Source organism: Phaenicophaeus curvirostris, chromosome 2 (assembly GCF_032191515.1).
Source record: "Phaenicophaeus curvirostris isolate KB17595 chromosome 2, BPBGC_Pcur_1.0, whole genome shotgun sequence".
In the NCBI taxonomy this organism is placed as follows: Eukaryota; Metazoa; Chordata; class Aves; order Cuculiformes; family Cuculidae; genus Phaenicophaeus; species Phaenicophaeus curvirostris.
In genome coordinates, this window is record NC_091393.1 from 74,708,064 (window position 1) to 74,728,978 (window position 20,915).

The following is a 20,915-nucleotide window of genomic DNA, read 5'->3' on the forward strand; positions in this document are numbered from 1 at the left end:
CGCGGGGAGGAGGAGGCGACAAAGGGAGGCGGGGCCGGAGCCTCGGGGTGTGGGGCGGCGGGACTACGATTCCCGGCGTGCCTCGCGGCGGGGGCGCGGGGGTGCTCGGCCCCGCGGGGCACGCTGGGAGTTGTAGTCCAACGGCGCCACGCGTTGTAGAGAGCAGTGAGGTCTCCCCTCAGCCTCCACTTGCCCGGGCTAAACCACCCCAGCTCCCTCAGCTGTTCGTCATAAGGCCTGTTCTCCAGCCCCTTCACCAGCTTTGTTGCTCTTCTCTGGACTCGCTCCAGAGCCTCAACATCCTTCTTGTGGTGAGGGGCCCAGAACTGAACACAGGATTCAAAATGTCGAAATCTGCCCCTCTGCAGTTCATACCACTGCCCCTAGTCCTGTCACTACAAGCCTTTGTGAACAGTCCCTCCCCAGCTTTCTAGTAGCCCCTTTCAGGTACTGGAAGGTCACTGCAAGATCTCCCCGGAGCCTTCTCTTCTCCAAGCTGAACAAGCCCAACTCTCTCAGCCTGGCCTCCTGTGGGGGGTGCTCCAGCCCTCTGATCATGCTTGTAGCCTCTGGACCCTTTCCAACAGTTCCATATCCTTCTTGTGTTGAAGATTCCAGAACTGGATACAATACTCCAGATGAGGTCTCACAAGAGAGGAATAGAGAAGCAGAATCACCTCCCTTGACCTGCTGGCCATGCTTCTTTTGATGCAGCCCAGGACTTGGTTGGCCTTCTGGGCTGCAAGTGCACATTGCTGGCTCATGTCGAGCTTCTCGTCCACCAGCACCCCCAAGTCTTTCTCTGCAGGGCTGCTCTCAATCACATCATCCCCCATCCTGCATTGAATCCAGGGATTGCCCTGACCCGTGATTTAATAATTATTTAATAATAATAATTTAATAGGATTCCTTATCCCCACTGGAGTTGTGAAGTGCCCTGCAGGCAAACTGCAGTGCAGGCACCGTGCATCCTTCCCTGTGAGCACCAGCTCTCCAGGTGCATGGATGAGGAGGGCTCAGGGGAATGTCCTCTTTTTTGAGAGCCACCAGCCTGGCTTGGAGATGTGTGACACCCAGTAACTTACTGTGCCCATCCTCTCGCTGCTGTTGAATTGCCCCGAGAGAACATTCCTCAGTGCTTTGTCTGCTCCACACGTCTGTAATTGAAATGACAGGCTGTCTTCTCACATGGTGGAAACTGGCATAATTGAATATACATTATGGATAAATCAGTTTGGAAAAGAATCTTAACTCTTTTTTTTCTATCCTTATTACAAATATGAGTACCCAGTTTTCCCAGGCACCCTTGTCAATTAACTGCCCAACTGTAAAATTTATTTATTTGAGTTTTCCCTGGTGAGATGAATCCTCCCACTTCCTACTCCTTTGGTTATTTCAGCTCTTAAAATGCTTTGGTATGACTGGCCTAGCAAACAAGGGGAGACATCGACACATCAGCATTCCCATGTACTGTTCGTGGATTTGCTAATGCCGTATTTGATGCTATAGCAAACCCCTTCCTCTGTGCTTCAATCCCCTCCTCCCCTTTGATTTTTGGTTGTTCTGTTTGTTTTTCATTTTTTTTGTAGGGAAGCTAGCTTCCCTACTTTATAGCAAGAAGGCTGTGTTAACTAAAATGATATGCTAAATTGTAATCACTACTGTCCCCAGTGTTTTGTTGTCATTTCCTAAATTACTATAAAACTGCTGTTTTTTTTTCTTGTTTGCTTATGCCACATATAGTTACTTCTACTACAGTAAATTCCCACAATAATGTGCATTGTTTTTCTTAAATTACTTAGGAGACTGTTTTACCAACAGAACCAAACATTAGTTTTCTTACAGTTTAAAATACAGATTTTCATTAACATAGAAAATATCACATAAACATATAACATAACTATTCATGACCTAGAACCATTATCAGACAGAAACAGTGCTAATAAAATGTAGCAAAGTTTGTTAAGCATTTTCCAGTCCACTCATGACTTCAGTATCTTTTTAAATAGACCTAGCTCCCCTTTAAAAAAACCCCAAAACCACAAAGAAATCCCTCATTTACCGATATAAAAAATTAACAATTTTTTTAAATACCAAAGAAATTCCAGAAACTTCAAGCACTGTTAATGCTATGTAGCATTCAAAAATATTAAGTGAAATAAGCCATGTGACAACAGATTACTGATCTACAGTCTCTATTATCCACCTACAACCTAAAGTGCCATCCATTCCTGAGCAGAACAGTAAAAAAGCTGGTGAAGAATACATTATTAATAAATTAAAGGACAGATTGAATGACAATAGGAAGACAGTGAGTCTCAAACAATCCTGACTGCTCAATCTATTAAGTTATTTTTACTTTTCTAAAAAATTTAGAATGGCACCTTTGTAAGTCATCTGACTGTATCATGGCAATAAAATATAGACTGATGCACTGCTAAATGTTTCCCCTGTTACGGGAATAACAACTTGCTGAGCCAAAACACAGTTTCAGAAGTATGTGTCAGTCAGGAATTGTGAGCAAATGATAATGCTTTTAGTGAGAACCTGCAGAATCAATTCACTATTGTGACTAGTAAATATTTTGTTGATCTGCAATTTTATTGACCCTCTCCCTCTATATTATGCTGGCTCTAGCATTCATTGGAACCTGTCTGTGAACTATTTGAATTAATAATCTGGCATAAAATCAATGTAGCTAAGAAAAAAATCCTTTAAAAAGCCCAAATCAGATGGATGGCTTTCTGCTGGCTGAGTAAAATGTCCTGGCCCAGCAAAAGCTCCTATGAACACCAGAAAAGGGTGGCGGAAGTCATAAAACCTCATATTTTCTGGAGTGGGGAACTGTTGGATCAGCTCATCCACCTGAGCTGATTTCACCCTTGAAGACTGAAGACTTGTAAAACACAGGAGGTTGAATGTTGTATGTCAGCAAAAGGTTTTGGAATCAGAGCAGACAATCATAGGAATTAGAAAGATGCACCTAACTGGACAATACAATTTACCATTGCACAAAAGGTCCAGTTAGGAAACCTTTTCTCACTCCCAACATGACTTCATTGCAAAAACTGAATACAACAGAGACCATACAAATGGGGAAGCAGGGGGCTAGGTGTAAAAAAGTTATTTTCCTTTGATAGCCAAACAACAAATACAGGTATTTTACATATAGTTCTACCAGTGACATTTTAGAGAAAATAATGAAAAATCAGGAGAGAGCCTCAAAACAGAAAGAACAGCTTACACCTTTTCACCCTCACCTGTTGACATTAAGAATTTATTTGTATTCCAGTTTAAAGTTTTCAAAAAACTCTCAGGATTTTGCCTTCTGTATTTTCACCTGGCCTCCTTGACACCAGCTAACTTTGTCAGCAGTAGGTACTCAAATTAACACAAAGACAGCATGAAGTTCTTCTACAATTCCAGGTCCTTCAGGTGAGTATCCAATCTGTGTCTGACTGCACTATGGTTTTTTTTGAGCCTGCTTATCACACAGATAACACTGTCAGTTCTATAAACATTATGTCGGTTTCACTGATTTAAACACATTTCATAGAATCACAGAATGGTTTGGGCTGGAAGGAACCTCAAAGATCATCCAGTTTTACTCCCCCTGCCACGGGCAGGGACAGCTTCCACTAGATCAGGTTGTTCAAAGCCTTATCCAACCTGGCCTTCATCATTACTGTTAAGAATTAGATTACAACCTCAGAGCATAAACTAGCATAAACATGGCATTTTCTGTTATTTCTCCATATTGCTGATCTTTTAAGATCATCAGCTAAGTCATTCATATACAATGTTCTCACTGAAGGAATAGGACAGAAAAAGGAATAGACCTATTGTTGTAAAATAACAAAAAAAAGCTCATTTTCTAAAGAAAAAAAATATTGGACTAAAGAAATGTAACTGCTTCTTTGAGACAGAACCAAAAAGGGTCTAAAGGCCTTTTCGGTCTACCACCACAAACCATATTACCAGACACACAGAATTTAATTCCTAATGAAAACAAAACAAATAAATCAGGCATAGATGCTCAAATGGAACAGGCTGCCCAGGGAAGCAGTGGAGTCTGCTTTCCTGGAGTTGTTCAAAAAGCATGTAGACATGGCACTTTGGGACATGGTTTAGTAGGCATGGTGATTTCGGACTCGCAATTGGACTGGATGATCTCACAGGTCCAACTATAATGGTTCTATGATTCTAGGATAAACACTGTTTTGACTTGTTACAGCACAATTAGGAAGGCACAGATTTTCTGTTTCTTGATAGCTTCAAGTCAAGACAGGACGATTAAAGCTGATCCCTAAAGACAGCCGTGCAATCGCATTTTTCTTAACTCAGAAACAACTGGGCAAAACTGGTGGCCAACCTTGTTTTGCAAACTGTACTTCACTCAGCTCTGAGAGGTTGTTTTGCTAACGAAACCCAGTTTTCGGTTCAAAGTCAGTTTCAGCAAAGTTATTTTACACAAAGGCCACAGTGAGCTCTTTGGACATAGAATCATAGAATCATAGAATAACCAGGTTGGAAGAGACCCACCGGATCATCGAGTCCAACCATTCCTACCAAACACTAAACCATGACCCTCAGCACCTCGTCCACCCGTGCCTTAAACACCTCCAGGGAAGGTGACTCGACCACCTCCCACTGCACATCACACTGCATTGATTCTCAGTAGGTTTCTGTGTCACAAAACGCCCAAGTGATCCTGAAAAAGCTGGCGAACAAAACTCTCCAAGACTCATCTTGGAGTTTTAGAGAGCAAGCGTCCCTTATCAGGGCTCAGCAACAGGAGGGAGTGATCTCCATCAAGTGTGTGCAGTCAGACAAGAGCCGGGGACAGGAAATACTTCCTACTTACATGCACATGGATGAATTTTCCCAGAAATCTTATGCCTATTTTATTACTTTCCAAGGTCTAATTTTAATGTTATTATGAAACTTCACAAGAGTGAAACGTCTCGCTGATTTGGAGCTTTGGAGCCAGCTCTCGCTCAGCTCGCATTTGAGACGGGGAAAGGCTGCGAACAGAGCCGATCCCAGGAGAGACATCTGTTCAGCACAGGCCGTGCTGCCCTGAAGACCTTGTCATCTCCGAAGAGCGATCAGTGTCTGCGAAAACACGAGAGAACGCGCGCTGTCAGAGGGACGTTCCATCCGACTTTCAAAAAAACCCATGATTACTTAGGGGAAGCTTAACTCCACCTCAGCTTAACTCAAAAATACCACCCCCCGCTCTATAACAGCTCCAACCCCGACGCCCCGCGTCTGGGGCGGGTCCAGCCCCCCCCCCCCGCCCCAACGCCTCCATCCCGGGGCGGGCGGGGCCGCGCAGGCGCTCGGGCCACCAGGCGGCGGCGGCGCACGCGTCAAAACAGTTTTACGACAGCGCCGGGGGCGGCGGGGAGCGAGCGGTGCCGCGGGCCCAGCGCGGGTGAGGGCTGCGCGGGGCCGAGACCCCCTTTTACCCACTTCGTACCCCCGGGGCGGTTGGGTCCCGGCACGGCCGCGCTGTCGGGGGGTCGTGGTGCACTGGGGGGGGAGAAGGGGAAAGGAGGAAGGGAGAAGGGGAAGGGGGGAAGGAAGGGAGAAGGGGGGAAGGAAGGGAGAAGGGGGGAAGGAAGGGAGAAGGGGAAGGGGGAAGGAAGAGAGAAGGGGAAGGGAGAAGGGGGGAAGGAAGGGAGAAGGGGAGAAGGAAGGGAGAAGGGGGGAAGGAAGGAAGGGAGAAAGGGAAAGCAGAAGGGGAAGGGAGGAGGGCAGAAGGGGAATGGAGGAAGGGAGAAGGGGATGTGAAGGAGGGAAGGGAAGGGAGAAAAGGAAGGGAAGGGAGAAAGGGAGGGAAGGAAGGGGGTGTCTCTGCTTTCCTGTGGGCACTCCCAGCTGGGCACAGAAGCAGGCCATTGCTGGTGACTCTTGTTTTAAACGATGGATGCTGTGTTTTCTGATCCCGGTGCTGGTTTGTTATTGGACGGAATGCAAGTCGTAAGACACTTCTTGATTATTTGTGTGGGAAAAGTGCGTTCCAGTTTGGCAGTGGGGGAGAACAGAGCAACCTCATGTGCTCCCTGCTACCCTTGCTTTGGTAACCGAGAGGCCAGCTAACACTTGTTGTCATCTCAGCTTGCTGACCAATTGTTTTTGTTATTGCTTTCCAAGATTACCTCGTGTCCAGCAAATTCCACATTTCAAATCATGGAGGCAGAACAGATTATGGAGGGGCAGCCGCAGGTATTGCAAGAAATGTTTGACGTGCATTGTGCTACATGTTACATGTGTAAAAGGAACGTTTCCACTTTGCTGACTGTGTGCTATTTTACAGGTTCCAGAAAACCCCCATTCAGAATATGGTCTCAATGAAAATGTAGAGGTAACAAAGATTTTTATTGCTGGAAAGTACAGTGGAAGTCATGTTCCTGATTGAGGGGAAAAATGTTGAGTCTTGTTTAACTTCAGCAAATGTAGTGTTCCCAAGAAAGTTAAATGGGAACTGACCCGACAGCTACTAATCCCTTGCATAACTGCCTATTAATATTTTTTTCTGTTGTGTTGCTTCCATCATACTAAAGGATACTGAACTAAATAATGAACCTGTTAATGAGGTGGGTTTTTTTGAAGTAGCCTATGATCGTTATTTATTATATCACTATCTAATATATATATCTATGTAGTATACTATGTCACAAAAAGACAGACAGACTTTTATTACAAGGAGGGGGATAGGAGGAGTTGATGGGATTTCTACAGAAGTATCAAAGGGAGGGATTCTTTTCATGTTCTTGTCAGTAGAAATATTGGATTGGAATGATCCAAGCTATCTTAATTACTTATGCTGAGAAAGAGTAGACACAATCCATTCTATTTGCTGTTGGTAACTGTATGGTTTAGAATAATAATTATGCTATTTATTTACTATTCCTTATTAAAGAAATGCCTTCAGTCTCCCTCCATTATAAGCTTCTACTCTGTGCTAAGCTTTTGCAGAAACTTTCTTGCTAAACGTCCTTTGTGACTCGTCTCTCCGATAACTGCCTGCCTGTGTGCCTCACCTTCCACTACAGAACCATAATGCATTGGATACGTTGGTCATGTATTGGTAGACTTGTGTGTGTTGCATTGAATACATTTGGTTTACTGGCAGTGGTGGGGTATAAAATGATTGCTCCGCCCCTGGAAGTGTTCAAAACCGAGTTGGATGAGGCTTTGAGCAACCTGATCTAGTGGGAGGTGTCCCTACCTATGGCAGGGGGCTTGGAACTAGATGATCTTTAAGGTCCCCTCTGACCCAAACCATTCTATGATTCAGCACTTTTTTGACCAAAAGCCACCTGGAAGCTTTTTGCATGTGCTTTCTTTAAAGTGTCTGTCTGCACTTGAATACAGCATGGTCTCAAGTGCTTAAATTTAACAGAATCCACTTTGTCAGACTTCCCCTGAATACTAAAGTGCTTTTAGCACTTTGTGTTAGAAGTGCATGCATACAGGAACCATTTAATTGAGACCACTCTTGTTAGTAGTCACTCTTGTCTTGATGGTGTAGAATTTACTTCTGTGAATGCAAAAGCAGAAATAAAAATGATAGAGATTAAGTGTCTTCTGTTTTATGACTTCCTAACAGTGTTTCCCCAAACCAACATAATTTAACAGGGGACTCCTCTGGATTAGGTTTTTGTGCAAGAAAAACATGCACTTAAGTTTTCTTGAAAGATGTAAAGAAGTTATTACCAGTGAGTTGCAGAGTGATGAGTACCTTGTTTACACTTCAAAGTAGATGTGGCTGCTATTACCGATGTTCATTCATTTTTTTCTTTCTACTTCAGAGGATAGTAGAAAATGAGAAAATAAATGCAGAGAAAACATCAAAGCAGAAGGTGGATCTTCAGTCATTACCCACACGTGCCTACTTGGATCAGACAGTTGTACCTATCTTGCTACAGGGACTTGCTGTTCTTGCAAAAGAGAGGTAAGATGCTTCAAAGTTCCTCCTGTTCTTAGGAGAAAAAGTAGGTCTCAAACTTGGGTACTATGTCACCTTTCCAGACCTCACACAGACATGGTTTTGCTAGTTGTAAGGAAGTCATTACAACAGGTTTATGAACCTATCAATTACTATGATTGACCATGCAGGATATGTTCCTCACTTAGGTGCATATAATACAATGACAGCTGTTTATTGAAGTTTGTAATCTGTCAACGAGGTATGCTGCTGCAAAGGTTTTGGAGGGAAAAAGGTGGGTTTTTTTTCACCTTGTGAAGCAAGGGAAAAAGTTGTTGTAGTTTTGAACAAGATTTTTGTAGTGTGGAACTATAAAGAGTTCTGCTTGCCGTTGAAAAGAAAGAGACACAGACAAATCAGGCTGGACATGTATCTTTATCGGAGATGAAAACACTTTCTAAAGGATGAGGCTGACCGTGCCCTTTCAACACAGTAACAAACAAACTGGTAGTTTATCCTTTGAGTAAAGATTATGCTGTCAAGGTCACACAAGTCTCTTATCAGTCAGCTTAGAGGAGTACTCAATAGTAGCAAATGGTAGTTCATCTTATCCAAATGATTTCTAGCCTTTTGCTGTATCTGAACTACTGGCAAGTCATGCTGCATGCAAGCCATTCCTCACAGAATCACAGAATCATTCGGGTTGGAGGGGACCCCTGGAGATCATCTAGTCCATCTAGTCCACATTAGGAAAAAATTCTTCACGGAAAGGGTCATTGGGCACTGGAACAGGCTGCCCAGGGAGGTGGTTGAGTCACCTTCCCTGGAGGTGTTTAAGGCACGGGTGGACGAGGTGCTAAGGGGCATGGTTTAGTGTTTGATAGGAATGTTTGGACTCGATGATCTGGTGGGTCTCTTCCAACCTGGTTATTCTATGATTCTATGATCTCACTTGCTAAAGCAGGTTTACCTAGAGTAGGTTGCACAGGAATGTGTCAAGGTAGGTTGTGAATATCTCCAGAGGAGGAGACTCTACAAACCTCCCTGGGCAGCCTGTTCCAGTGTTCTGTCAGCCTCACTGTAAAGTTTTTCCTCATATTAAAGTGGAACTTCCTGCGTTCCAGTTTGTGCCTGTTGCCCCTTGTCCTGTTGCTTGGCACCATTGAGAAGAGTCTGGCCCCATCCTCTTGACTGTAAAACACGGCCTGAGGTGGATGCCTCACTTTTTTTAATCTTTCTTCACTAAGGAAGGAGGTGTTCTTTATGGGGCTGAATTCTAGGAGTGAAAGTGGAACATTGATAGAAGAGATTGGGGAAAATATTGGAGGGGAAAACCCTTGCAGTATCAAACTGCCAAGGTCGAACTGGCTATTCATTTGGTGTATTAAAACCTAAGGAGTGAGAAAGCTGAACTACCAGTCCTGCTCTATAATCTTTTGCTTAAAATTGAACTGGAAAGTAACTAATGGATGCTAATTTCTTTTTTTTAAGGAGCATAGAGATGTTCTGGGAATAGCCCAATAAATCTGATGCTTATGCCTGGAATTCAGTAGTAATTACCATCTAGGATAGTGAACATATGGAGAAATGACGTATTTGAGAGGAGGGAATCAACACGACTTTTGTCAGGGATCATAAGTCTCTTGGAGTTCACTGAAGGAGTCAGTGAGCATACATAAACACAAATCCAGTCTGCTTAAATTTCCAAAAGGCTTCTGGCATAGTCTTTTACTAAAGGCTGTTTTTAACGAGTACATTGCCGTGGGACTAAAGGGCAAGCCCTTATATGGACAAGGAACTAGTTGGAAGATGCAACATAGAGTAGAAGCAAATGGTGAAATTTCATAGTGAAATGAGCTCACCACTAAAATCCTAAAAAGATAACATATAACTATTTGAAAAAGTAGCTGACAAAATTCATTATGATACTGAGTTTTACTGGGTCCAGCGGCTCAGTGCTGGGTCCAGCCCTGTTCAGTGTCTTTATCAATGACCTGGATGAAGGCATCGAGTGCACCCTTAGCAAGTTTGCGGATGACACTAAGCTGGGTGGAAGTGTTGATCTGCTGGAGGGTAGGGAGGCTCTGCAAAGGGATCTGAACAGGCTGGACCACTGGGCAGAGACCAATGGCATGAGGTTTAACAAGGCCAAGTGCCGGGTCCTGCACGTGGGGCACAACAACCCTGTTCAGTGCTACAGACTAGGAGAAGCCTGGCTGGAAAGCTGCCTGGAGGAGAGGGACCTGGGGGTGTTGGTTGACAGCAACTGAACATGAGCCAGCAGTGTGTCCAGGTGGCCAAGAAGGCCAATGGCATCTTGGCTTGTATCAGAAACGGTGTGACCAGCAGGTCCAGGGAGGTTATTCTCCCTCTGTACTCGGCACTGGTGAGACCGCTCCTCGAATCCTGTGTTCAATTCTGGGCCCCTCACTGCAAGAAGGATGTTGAGGCTCTGGAGTGAGTCCAGAGAAGAGCGACAAAGCTGGTGAAGGGGCTGGAGAACAAGTCTTACAAGGAGCAACTGAGAGAGCTGGGGTTGTTTAGCCTGGAGAAGAGGAGGCTGAGGGGAGACCTCATTGCTCTCTACAACTACCTGAAAGGAGGTTGTGTAGAGGAGGGTGCTGGCCTCTTCTCCCAAGTGACAACAGGGGCCAGGACAAGAGGGAATGGCCTCAAGCTCCACCAGGGGAGGTTCAGGCTTGGCATAAGGAGAAAATTCTTCACTGAAAGGGTCATTAGGCAATCACAGAATCACAGAATAACCAGGTTGGAAGAGACCCACCTGATCATCGAGTCCAACCGTTCCCATCAAACACTAAACCATATCCCTCAGCACCTCATCCACCCGTGCCTTAAACACCTCCAGGGAAGGGGACTCAACCACCTCCCTGGGCAGCCTGTTCCAGTGCCCAATGACCCTTTCTGTAAAGAATTTTTTCCTCACGTCTAGCCTAAACCTCCCCTGGCGGAGCTTGAGGCCATTCCCTCTTGTCCTGTCCCCTGTCACTTGGAAGAAGAGGCCAGCACCCTCCTCTCTACAACCTCCTTTCAGGTAGTTGTAGGGAGCAATGAGGTCACCCCTCAGCCTCCTCTTCTCCAGGCTAAACAACCCCAGCTCTCTCAGCCGCTCCTCATAAGGCCTGTTCTCCAGCCCCTTCAGCAGCTTTGTTGCCCTTCTCTGGACTCGTTCCAGAGCCTCAACATCCTTCTTATGGTGAGGGGCCCAGAACTGAACACAGGATTCGAGGAGCGGTCTCACCAGTGCCGAGTACAGGGGGAGAATAACCTCCCTGGACCTGCTGGTCACGCCGTTTCTGATCCAAGCCAAGATGCCATTGGCCTTCTTGGCCACCTGGGCACACTGCTGGCTCATATTCAGTCGGTTGTCAACCAACACCCCCAGGTCCCTCTCCTCCAGGCAGCTTTCTAGACAGACTTCTCCTAGTCTGTAGCACTGCACAGGGTTGTTGTGCCCCAAGTGCAGGACCCGGCATTTGGCCTTGTTAAACCTCATGCCATTGGACTCTGCCCAGCGGTCCAGCCTGTTCAGATCCCTTTGCAGAGCCTCCCGACCCTCCAGCAGATCGACACTTCCACCCAGCTTAGTGTCGTCCGCAAACTTGCTAAGGGTGCACTCGATGCCTTCATCCAGATCATTGATGAAGACATTGAACAGGACTGGACCCAGCACCGAGCCCTGGGGAACCCCACTTGTCACTGGCCTCCAGCTGGAGTTAACTCCATTTACCACCACTCTCTGGGCCCGGCCATCCAACCAGTTTTCCACCCAGGAGCGTGTGCGCCTGTCCAGGCCAGAGGCTGACAGTTTCTCAAGCAGAATGCTGTGAGAAACTGTGTCAAAGGCTTTGCTGAAGTCCAGGAAGACCACATCCACAGCCTTTCCTTCATCCAGCAGCCCAGGGAGGTGGTCGACTCTCCTTCCCTGGAGGTGTTTAAGGTGCGGGTGGATGAGGTACTGGGGGGCATGGTTTAGAGACTGGTGGGAATGGTTGGACTCGATGATCTGGTGGGTCTCTTGCAACTTGCTGATTCTATGATTCTATGAATAGGTTGGGTTTTTTGTCTTTTTTTTCTGTTTGGTTTTGGGTTTTTTAAGTTGATCAGTTGTAAACAATTGCACAAGGGGCTACATAAATTTGGTGTGAAACTATGGGAGACTGCTATGAAAAACTGAATGTATGAAAAATTGAATACAAATAAGCGGAAAATTATGCACCTAGGAGGGTAATAAATAACCTAATGCTACTGACAAAAGTACAATTACCTTAGAGAAAAATATTGTTGAACTGTTAAATTTATGTGTTAATGCATTACTCAGTCAAAAAAAAATTCTAAATAGTAGGACCTAGAAATTGAAATGGTACGTAAAAGCATATTGTCACTATTTAAATATGTAGTCATCTTGTATTTTGAATATTGTGCATAATTCCATTTCCCTGGTATTCTGGTAGAATGTGAAAAATCAAGTAGAGTGACAAGATGGCCAAAGTATGGAATGCTGTCTGTGTAAGGAGTGACTGAACAGATGATACTTCAACCAGGAAATGAGATTTCTGAGAGTGTACTAGGAATCTTTTAAATCACTAATAGCATGGAGATGCTGTATTGGGGCGGGTTGTTTATTAACTATTCTGAGATGGTAATCAAATTAATCTTGGAGGTTGCAAATTAGTAATGAACACAAGGAGGTGATCCTTCACAGGTCACATAATTAAACTATATAACTAGCATCAGGTTCAGGACATTTAACATTTTATTTGGGCTCAAGGGGCAACTAGTAAAAGTCATAGAGGAGTCCACCCAGGACTATCAAGGTGCTGGCTCAGGAAGCTGCTTAACTGTCCAGGCTTGTAAAAAGATGGTCCAGAGAAGTATCTGTACGCATTTCTTCCATTCTACATGCTCTTTATAGGCATATTTACTCACTACCAGTCTGACTCAGTGTGCAATAAGTAAGCATGTCATTTATTGTTTATATGCAAATCCAGATTTGCAGGATTCATGTACAGTAGCTTAAGGAGCTGTTAAAAACTTGTGGACTAAGGCCAGTGATCAAAAGTGTGTGTTATTGACTACTTGCAAGTTATAGCACTTTTCAGACTTAAGAGGTTTTGTTGTGTGCGTTTAAGAAGAAACAGCAGTTACCAGAAACCCTGGTAACAGCTCTAATGCACAAGCTACAAAATAACCATTTCAGGAAAATGAAGCAAGAACGCACTGACAGATTAACTTTTACTTTATATAGCACCAATTAAAGAAATAAGCAAATGCCTCCAACTTCCAATGATGTATGCAGAGTCCTTACACTTGTAGAGTATACCCTGTTTTAGGTATGTAACTGCTTCAACAGTTTAGTAACATTGAACCTATGGTGACCAAGACTCATTCAGAACTTATTCATGAGACATAAAGTGGAAACTGGAAGGGTAAATGTCGGTAGTTGGTCATCCGTAAACTGGTGCTTGTCAGTGTTAGGGAGGAGTTACATTGCTTTTCAGGGAAGGTGATTTATTCTTCAGCTACCTAATTTCATACAGCAAAAATAATTGCTTTTGATTTACTTCTTTCTTTACAGGCCACCAAATCCCATTGAATTTCTAGCAGCGTATCTTTTAAAAAACAAGTCACAATTTGAGGACCGAAATTAACTCCATATAAATGAGGACTGTTTGGCTGCTAGACTGAAATGCTCATTTGCCACAATTTGTTTTCTGCTGTAAAAATCCTTTGGAACCATGACATTGTCTTTCTTAATTGCAGTTTGCTTTACTTTTTGCGTTATTTAATAAAGAACACTTTACATTTCATTTGTTCACTTGTTTTAAACTAGCTATTAAGAGACTTTTCAAAATAAAGTACTGAAACTGCACTATGGATTATGAAGGTCTGAGTAATTCCGTGGGGCTACATCACCTGCATGCATGAAACAAAGGGGAATAATTTATTATGGGAATCACATAAATGACGATGTAGATTTTATATAGCATTTTTCATGTGCAAGGTACCTAAAGAGAAAGCAAATGAATTAAGAGCAGTTAGAATTTATTTTGAGGATGGATGGATTGATCAGGCAGAAAGGAAAGATCTTGCTTCAAAACACCAGGAAAAGGGTTTAGTTAAAACAGTTATGTTCAGCAGCTGAACAGATCACCTGCAGACAGTGTCCAGCATCTCAAGTATTTACATGAGTGATGTGCTGTTCAGCATTTGTTATTCATCTCCTGTGCCTGTTGTGCTGGATTCAGCTGAAACACAGAATGAACTTTCAAGGTACTCATGAAGGTTCTGTAATTCAGTTCTCTGTAGTATTGAAGCATTCTTTCTCTGTCAAAGATAATCCTAATCTATCCAGTAAAATACTGAGTCTTCTGATTTCCCTTTCTCTCCCTTCCCTTAGGTTTACTAGTGTGTCTTGCTATTTCTATGCTTTATCTGTCCCCTTCTTGTTTATTTTTCCCTGTAGCCTCCTCAGCAGGGGTAAAGGCCAAAGACCTCAGGGTACACTAGAAGAAGCCCTGACAGAAGACTGAGGGTCAGATGGAAATAAGACAGTAAATGCGTTGTGGAAAAAGTACTAGCAACTCTCTGAAAATACAATTGTTGTAGCTGGAGAACTAGCTCACTAAGTTATTGGTAATGTGTACAGGACTAGTCACAGACCTCAGAATTGCCATTTTTGTTTTCTGAAGCTTGTAGCAAGGAGCATAATCAATGTTGTTCATTAGCACTGGATACTGGAATCCAGATTAAGCATAGCCCAGTTTCAGTAGATAGAGTGAACAACCATAATTTGACAGTCACAGAAATGGCTTCCAAAAGTTGCTCAGTTAATCAAAATCCTAAATTTTTATTCAAATGAACTTCAGTATTGACATCTTACCATTCCCATCTCCATTCCGTGTTTCTTATTTAATTGCTTTAACATTGTAAGCAGCTGAAGCCTTGTAAAAAAAATTCTTGCTGCAAGGGTTAGAGTTTTTTTCTGTGTAAGATTAAAGGCTACCTTTTTTTTTTTTTTTTGTAATTATGCATAAATTCACAGAAAGAGGGCTTGGGTTTCTCATTTGACTTGTTCCTGTGATGATTTGAAGACATACATTGTATTTGCAGTATATTCAGGTGGCCCGCTGCACAAATAGTATTTTCCCTTACTTCCCTTGCCATCTAAATGGCTTTCCTATGGTAACCTGAAAATTTGCTGGTTTTAACATAGTATTGCTTCTTTAAAAGCTTATATACAGTGATGTAAGAGTGGCCAGAAAGTAGATCCTTCAGAAGTAAAACTTAATTTTTCAATTGTCTGCTAACTTGCAGGGGATTGAGATCTAGCTGTTAGGAGGAAGACTCTCAATATTTTGTTTCTTGAATTAGTGAAGTCCCAGAGCAGCAAGACTGGTGAACAACAACTATGAAAAAAAAAAAGGGAAAAAGAAAAAAACCTTGTAAACACAAGCCTGAAAAGCTGTATTTCGGAAAATGTACAGAAATTATGGAATGAAATCACTAGTTCTATTGTGTTATGATGAACGCAGTCTCCATCAAGCACTGACACTTAAAAAAAAGACTGAAAGGATTTTAACAAGAGTCTTTTAACTTTCTAGAATTAATAACATTTCAGTGAAGACAAGGAGACACTCTATAAAGACACCATACTGCTATTTTTATTGCTAAAACAGCATTCCAAGGTTTCATCCATAGGTGACAACATTGTAAAATTGTAAGAATTGTTATACGTGGAAAAAAAATATCTGTGCCGATCCCCAATATCTATATTGAGAATTTGTGCAAGACCTTACAAAATGAAGCAGCTCAAATATTAATCCTGCCTAGACAGAACAATTTTTCCTGTATCACCATGCCTGAATTCAGAATAGAGTCAGACTTCTCATCTTACAGTAACATCCTCCAAGCAGCTGCACAAAAGCTTATAAACACACTAGATTTCTGCACAGCTCTTGCATCAACCTAGGATCAAAATGTATGAGTGGGTACCAGTCTTCAGGTGAGCTGTCCCTGCCAGCAGCAAGCCACCCACTCAGCTGTTGGTGCCTCTGTTGGTACACAGTGTCATCTGCTGTTGTCTTCCCATCTACGCTGGTTCAAGAAAATGAAAGGCCAAGTTCACAAGGTGATGATTTTAGAAGATTTACTACCGCAGCTTTTATGGGAAGCTTCCTCCAAGAAAATAAGTTGAAATGTTACCAGTAGCAGTGACGTCACCAGCTCTAAGAAATGAATTTTAGTGATTCTTGCAAGGGTATGAGAAATCAACAACAACAAAAAAAAGTGCAACCATATCCCTTTACCTGTTAAATTTGTTTCACCAATTAGGGTTTGCTGCTTAGAAAATGCTCTGTAATGGGAAGATAGCAAGTTACAGTACTATCTGAATACTAAGATTGTATTTTAATAATCCGTTTCTCAAAGTTAGGGAAGCAATGATAAAGTCCGAATTTTCAAGGCATTTACTTGATTTAAACTCTCCCACTACAAAACAGTGAAAACGTGAAGAGACTTAACAGATGCTTGCTATCCCAATGTAGTCCAGAAAGAAAGAGTACTATTTTCCCCATGAGAAATTACAGTTCTGAGGGCTTCAAGATAAATGTATTTAATTTTGAAATACAAATTAAAAAAAAGTGATTTTACATTTATAAAAATGAGGAACTCGTCAATAAAATGGAGATGTAATGGGCTACAAATTATTTATAGATACAGAATAAAAGCTTGAAGAAATAAGGTGGCAGCTTTAGATGTATGACAGACTGCTGCTAAGTAGCTGAAATTACCTCTTGATTCTTAAACGATTATTTTTCACTTTTCTCTATGCTACCCTAGGTAACCAAGTCAGTATATGCTCTGAAAGGCAGTAAAACTAAGTAGAAAATAAAACAGAATACCAGGTTAACAGCACAGCACACCTTCCAGGGTAAGTATTTTAGATCCAAAATCCAGAAGTTAGTATTCAGTAACTGTGGAAGAATTATATATGACTCATATGCAGTATTTTGAAGTCTGCATGCTTAAAAGCTTCTACCGAGAACATTTATCTTTACCTTGAAGACAACTGCGACAGAAGAAAGGATTTCCCACTAAAAGCAATTCTGATCAAAGGAGTCTACATTCTCATATTCTGAAGCCTGTTACCACCTAAAAATACAGTCTGACTTGCCAATTTTTTTTTATATTTTTTTAATCTCCGATTTATCAAGGACTTTCTCTGATGTCAGTACAGGTCTCTGAGCTGTCTGTTTTACTCTGAAGTGTTGTCACTATTGTAAATGCAGTCTGATGAAAAGAACTTCTCTCTCCCCTATTTCTAGAAATAAAACAGCTGCTTTCAAACAAATGAAAAATCTAAAAAATTATGAAAGACAGAAGCAGTTGAAACCACTAGCTTGGAAGGGAAACACATGAAATGAATCCCTGTGCCCACCAAGCCTAAAAGAATACACGTTTGTATTTATTCTTATCATTGTACTAATTACATAACAGATTATTCTTAGCCAAGCCTTAGCTTGTGTCCTCTATTCTATTTTGTGGTTAGAGTTCATTTTAAGAATGACTACATAGCCTAGATCACAGAAGTACAGAATGTCAGCTGTTACAGAAAAAGGCATTTTACCACTATGAAAAAGCATCAGCAGTGCTGCTGCTAATGTTCATTATTCTAATATAGTTTTAAGTGAGGACTTAAATGCTATCTGAGTAATTACAGGGCAGTTTACATAAGTGCTAGTGCAACACTGGCTAGGTATGTGTCATATTCCTCTTCCCAATGTGCTTTGTTCTCTCTTCTCAAAGTTTGTTCAGCAATTGTGCAAATAAACCAGTTTTCTAAGAGAAGCCTAAATTGATAAAAGGCTGATGGATTGTTGAGAAGTATTTCCTGGACAGCATATGGCCCTCCTTTTCCTCTGGTGTACACTGAGGTATTTACAAAATGGTAAATACCATTTTGTGGTATTATGCAGATGCTATTATGCAGGAAATGGAGATATTTCCCTTGTAAGGAGCATGAAGTCTGGAGTGGCCTGCTTTAAATGGTAGAAGGAAGGACTGCTAGGAAGAGCAGATTTCTCAGATGGAGAATGACAGTTTCTAAAGAGGAAAACCTAGAGTAACAGTGGCAATGAACAGCTTCCTGAGAAGGGAGGAGACACAAAGCAGACAGTGAGAAAAGCATGATAGGAAAGAAGGCAAAATAAACCATGTCCAAGATGACAACGAGAGCAAAAACCAAGAAAGCAACAGACCTTGAAAGCTGGGCCAGCTGAAGATGTGCCACCCAAGCCAGGCACAGGATATGCAAGGAAAACTGCACGCTAAGGGCACACTAACTGCCAAGTCACTCTTGCCACAATCTGCCTCCATGCTTTTCTTCCAGGTAAGTAACAAACTGCCAGCAGACCTACATGTGTAGCAGAGGTCTGTGCTTCAAGGGTATGCTGATCTGGGGAATCTGTCCGTGCATTGTGTCAGCCCTCCCCTGCACCTCAGGGAAAGATGACGGAAATAGATCTGAACAGGTAAGTGCTTCTGTTAATTTCCCTGTACAAACAGTGCTCAAAAGAATTGCAGACAAAGCAGGAGGATCTCCCAACCTCACTCATGCTTCACAGCATTCACCAAAAGCTGAGTACTGTTTCCTAGCCCGTGGCTGGAGCACTTCCATACCTCCACATCCTGAGCACCACGAAGCCCAGCATCACCATATTCTATTTAACTGAAGCGCTGCCTGCTTTTGTTTCTGCCTCTTTCGTGTATGTTGTGCAGTACTGAGGGAGTGCATCACCAGCTCTTAAAGAAACAATCCATCATCAGGAGGGCATAGAAGTTTTAAAAGAGAAACCCACAAATCACTAAACACTGCTCAGGGGTATTCTGTTCACCTGTAATAGGGAGCAAATTAAAAAATCCTATTGTCACCCTTGCCAGTGGAAACAGCAGAAATTCCTCCGGTAGTACTACCAATAACAAGCTTTGGCCCAAACAGGCAGAAACTGAGGAGAGTGTCCTCCAGCTTCACTGAGCTCTGTATTGAGAGTGCTAGGCGATAACAGTGAAGGACAGAGACTCACTGGAAAACAGCTGTCATGGTGTTTGTAGTGCACACCACAATCTGAAGGATGGGAAAAAAAAAGCTTTCTATGACCTGCTAAAACTGAGTTGCAGTTGTTCCTCTGCATCTATATGGATGCTATGTTCACGTTACATAAAGGAAAAACTTCATCTTAATCTAAGCTAATCTCGCTGAGGAAAAAAAACTACACAAGGAAAGAAAGACTAATGAGGAAGGGAAGGGCAAAGGAAACTTAAAAATTCACAAGGAGAAAATGAATCCAGCCGGAGAGTTATGCAGCACCAATAACAAAATGAATTAAAGACATTTTAAAGGGTAAGCTGAAGAGGGAAAAAAACCCACTACATAAAGAAAAGTAGTAAACCCAGGAGAAAATACTTACAAAATGGTTTTACTCATTAAACCATCTAGATGGCCACTTGGAAGTTCTTTTATTTTATTTTCATTGCAGTGGAAGTGCTTCTTCCTCTAAATGGTAGAAAAGAATACCAGTTCCCCTGAGATGTTCCTCCTAGCAGCCTCCTCCAATTGTTCTTGGACTGTAGGACAATGGTGCCTCAAAAATTTGAACTCTATGCTGTCATGAACATTTCTCCAAGTATATAATCATAACATTTATTATTCTCCATAGAGCAAAATTTATCCTGCGCTGCATTTAGTTAACTTTATTGAGGGATTAGCAGTCAGTTCAGGAACTATTCCCAGTACTGAAGTTCATGTGAAACATTTGAGAATTATAAATCAGTATCATAAATGCCAATATAGTTTTATGTTAAAGCAGTCAGGCAGGATAGTTCTTTCAGTCTAGGCAGCAGTTATAATCTAGATTAACCTTTTCCAACACACTATTTGTAAAATAACAAAGGAATACTATAAGGCTAGATAAGAGCAGCGAAGGCTACATAAGAAGTTAGACATTTGCTGGGATAGTCAGGCCCCATTTCCTCATTACAACCTATTACAAATATTATTAAGTGGAGACTCCAGTTCTTACTGCTGCACTGGGAGGCCAGTGTCAGGGGAGGATCTGTGCTGATGAAAGTGACATCGGCCGTATCTCTGCAGCATGAGCCTTTTTTGATCTTCAAGACATACTGCAAACAATGCCTTTGTCCTCTCAGTTTCCTTTGTTTTACTGTTAAACGAAAATACAACAACAAAACAACCAGAAGCTCAGTATTTTGCATGCAGTTATAACTGGCTAGAAGCCTTTTTGAAGAATAAAATGACGTAAGGGGGGAGAAGAAGAACGTGTTCCCTGGCCCGGCCCACACATTTTCCACCTCACAAAGCATCAGTCTGCCTTGATACCTTAATGGCTGCGGCCCCTCATCTCTCTTGTTACAGCCTCCCTCTTTCCCGGTTCTATCTCATACGTCAGGGGACAAAATTGCTTTTTCCCTTTTGTACTGGCCATACTCCCCTTTCCGGTTCTGCCTCACGAGCTATTTTGGGTTATGCTTGATGTCTCCATGGCAGCAGTCCACTTACCAAGCTAATGAAACAAAAAATAAAAAAATTAAAGGGCTGGAGAAGGATTAAGCAGAAGGGAACTGGAGACTCGTACACAGATGTCGCCCCCGGCCCGTGGCAGGGCCCCTCCACAGCACCTCAGGCGGAAGAGGCGCGGGGAAGGCCCCGTGCGGGCTCAGCCAGGGACGCGGGCCCGCTGCCCAGAGAACCCCTTGTTCCTTCAGCCTCTGCCCCCTGAGCCCTCCGCCCCCGACCCGCGGAAAGCAAAAGGAAGGACTAGGGCCCCGCACCGCGCCCTCCCCACGGCGAGGAGGCACCGCCAGCCGCCTCCACTCAACGCGGCCCGCCCGCAACCCCAGCCCGGGCCCCAGGCCGCCATGAGGCGCGGGGACAGCCGGGGGG

At 42.9% G+C, this 20,915-nt stretch overlaps 1 protein-coding gene across 1 annotated transcript; it reads left to right on the top strand.

Annotated features, from left to right (window-relative positions):
• The first annotated feature begins 5,362 nt into the window (after positions 1 to 5,362).
• Positions 5,363 to 13,831, top strand: DPY30 (dpy-30 histone methyltransferase complex regulatory subunit). Its single transcript, XM_069852511.1, has 5 exons — positions 5,363 to 5,437; positions 6,160 to 6,231; positions 6,323 to 6,370; positions 7,821 to 7,963; positions 13,533 to 13,831. Exons 2-5 carry the CDS (start codon positions 6,196 to 6,198, stop codon positions 13,603 to 13,605), a joined length of 300 nt encoding a protein of 99 aa, XP_069708612.1. The 5' UTR covers positions 5,363 to 5,437; positions 6,160 to 6,195; the 3' UTR covers positions 13,606 to 13,831.
• Positions 13,832 to 20,915: the final 7,084 nt, after the last annotated feature.

Excerpts from the sequence above, each read along its gene's own strand:
- DPY30 (XM_069852511.1), top strand. The coding sequence starts at position 6,196 with ATGGAGGCAGAACAGATTATGGAGGGGCAGCCGCAG. Across the intron at positions 6,371-7,820 it reads GTCTCAATGAAAATGTAGAG|AGGATAGTAGAAAATGAGAA; the intron begins GTAACAAAGATT and ends TTTCTACTTCAG. Across the intron at positions 7,964-13,532 it reads GCTGTTCTTGCAAAAGAGAG|GCCACCAAATCCCATTGAAT; the intron begins GTAAGATGCTTC and ends CTTTCTTTACAG.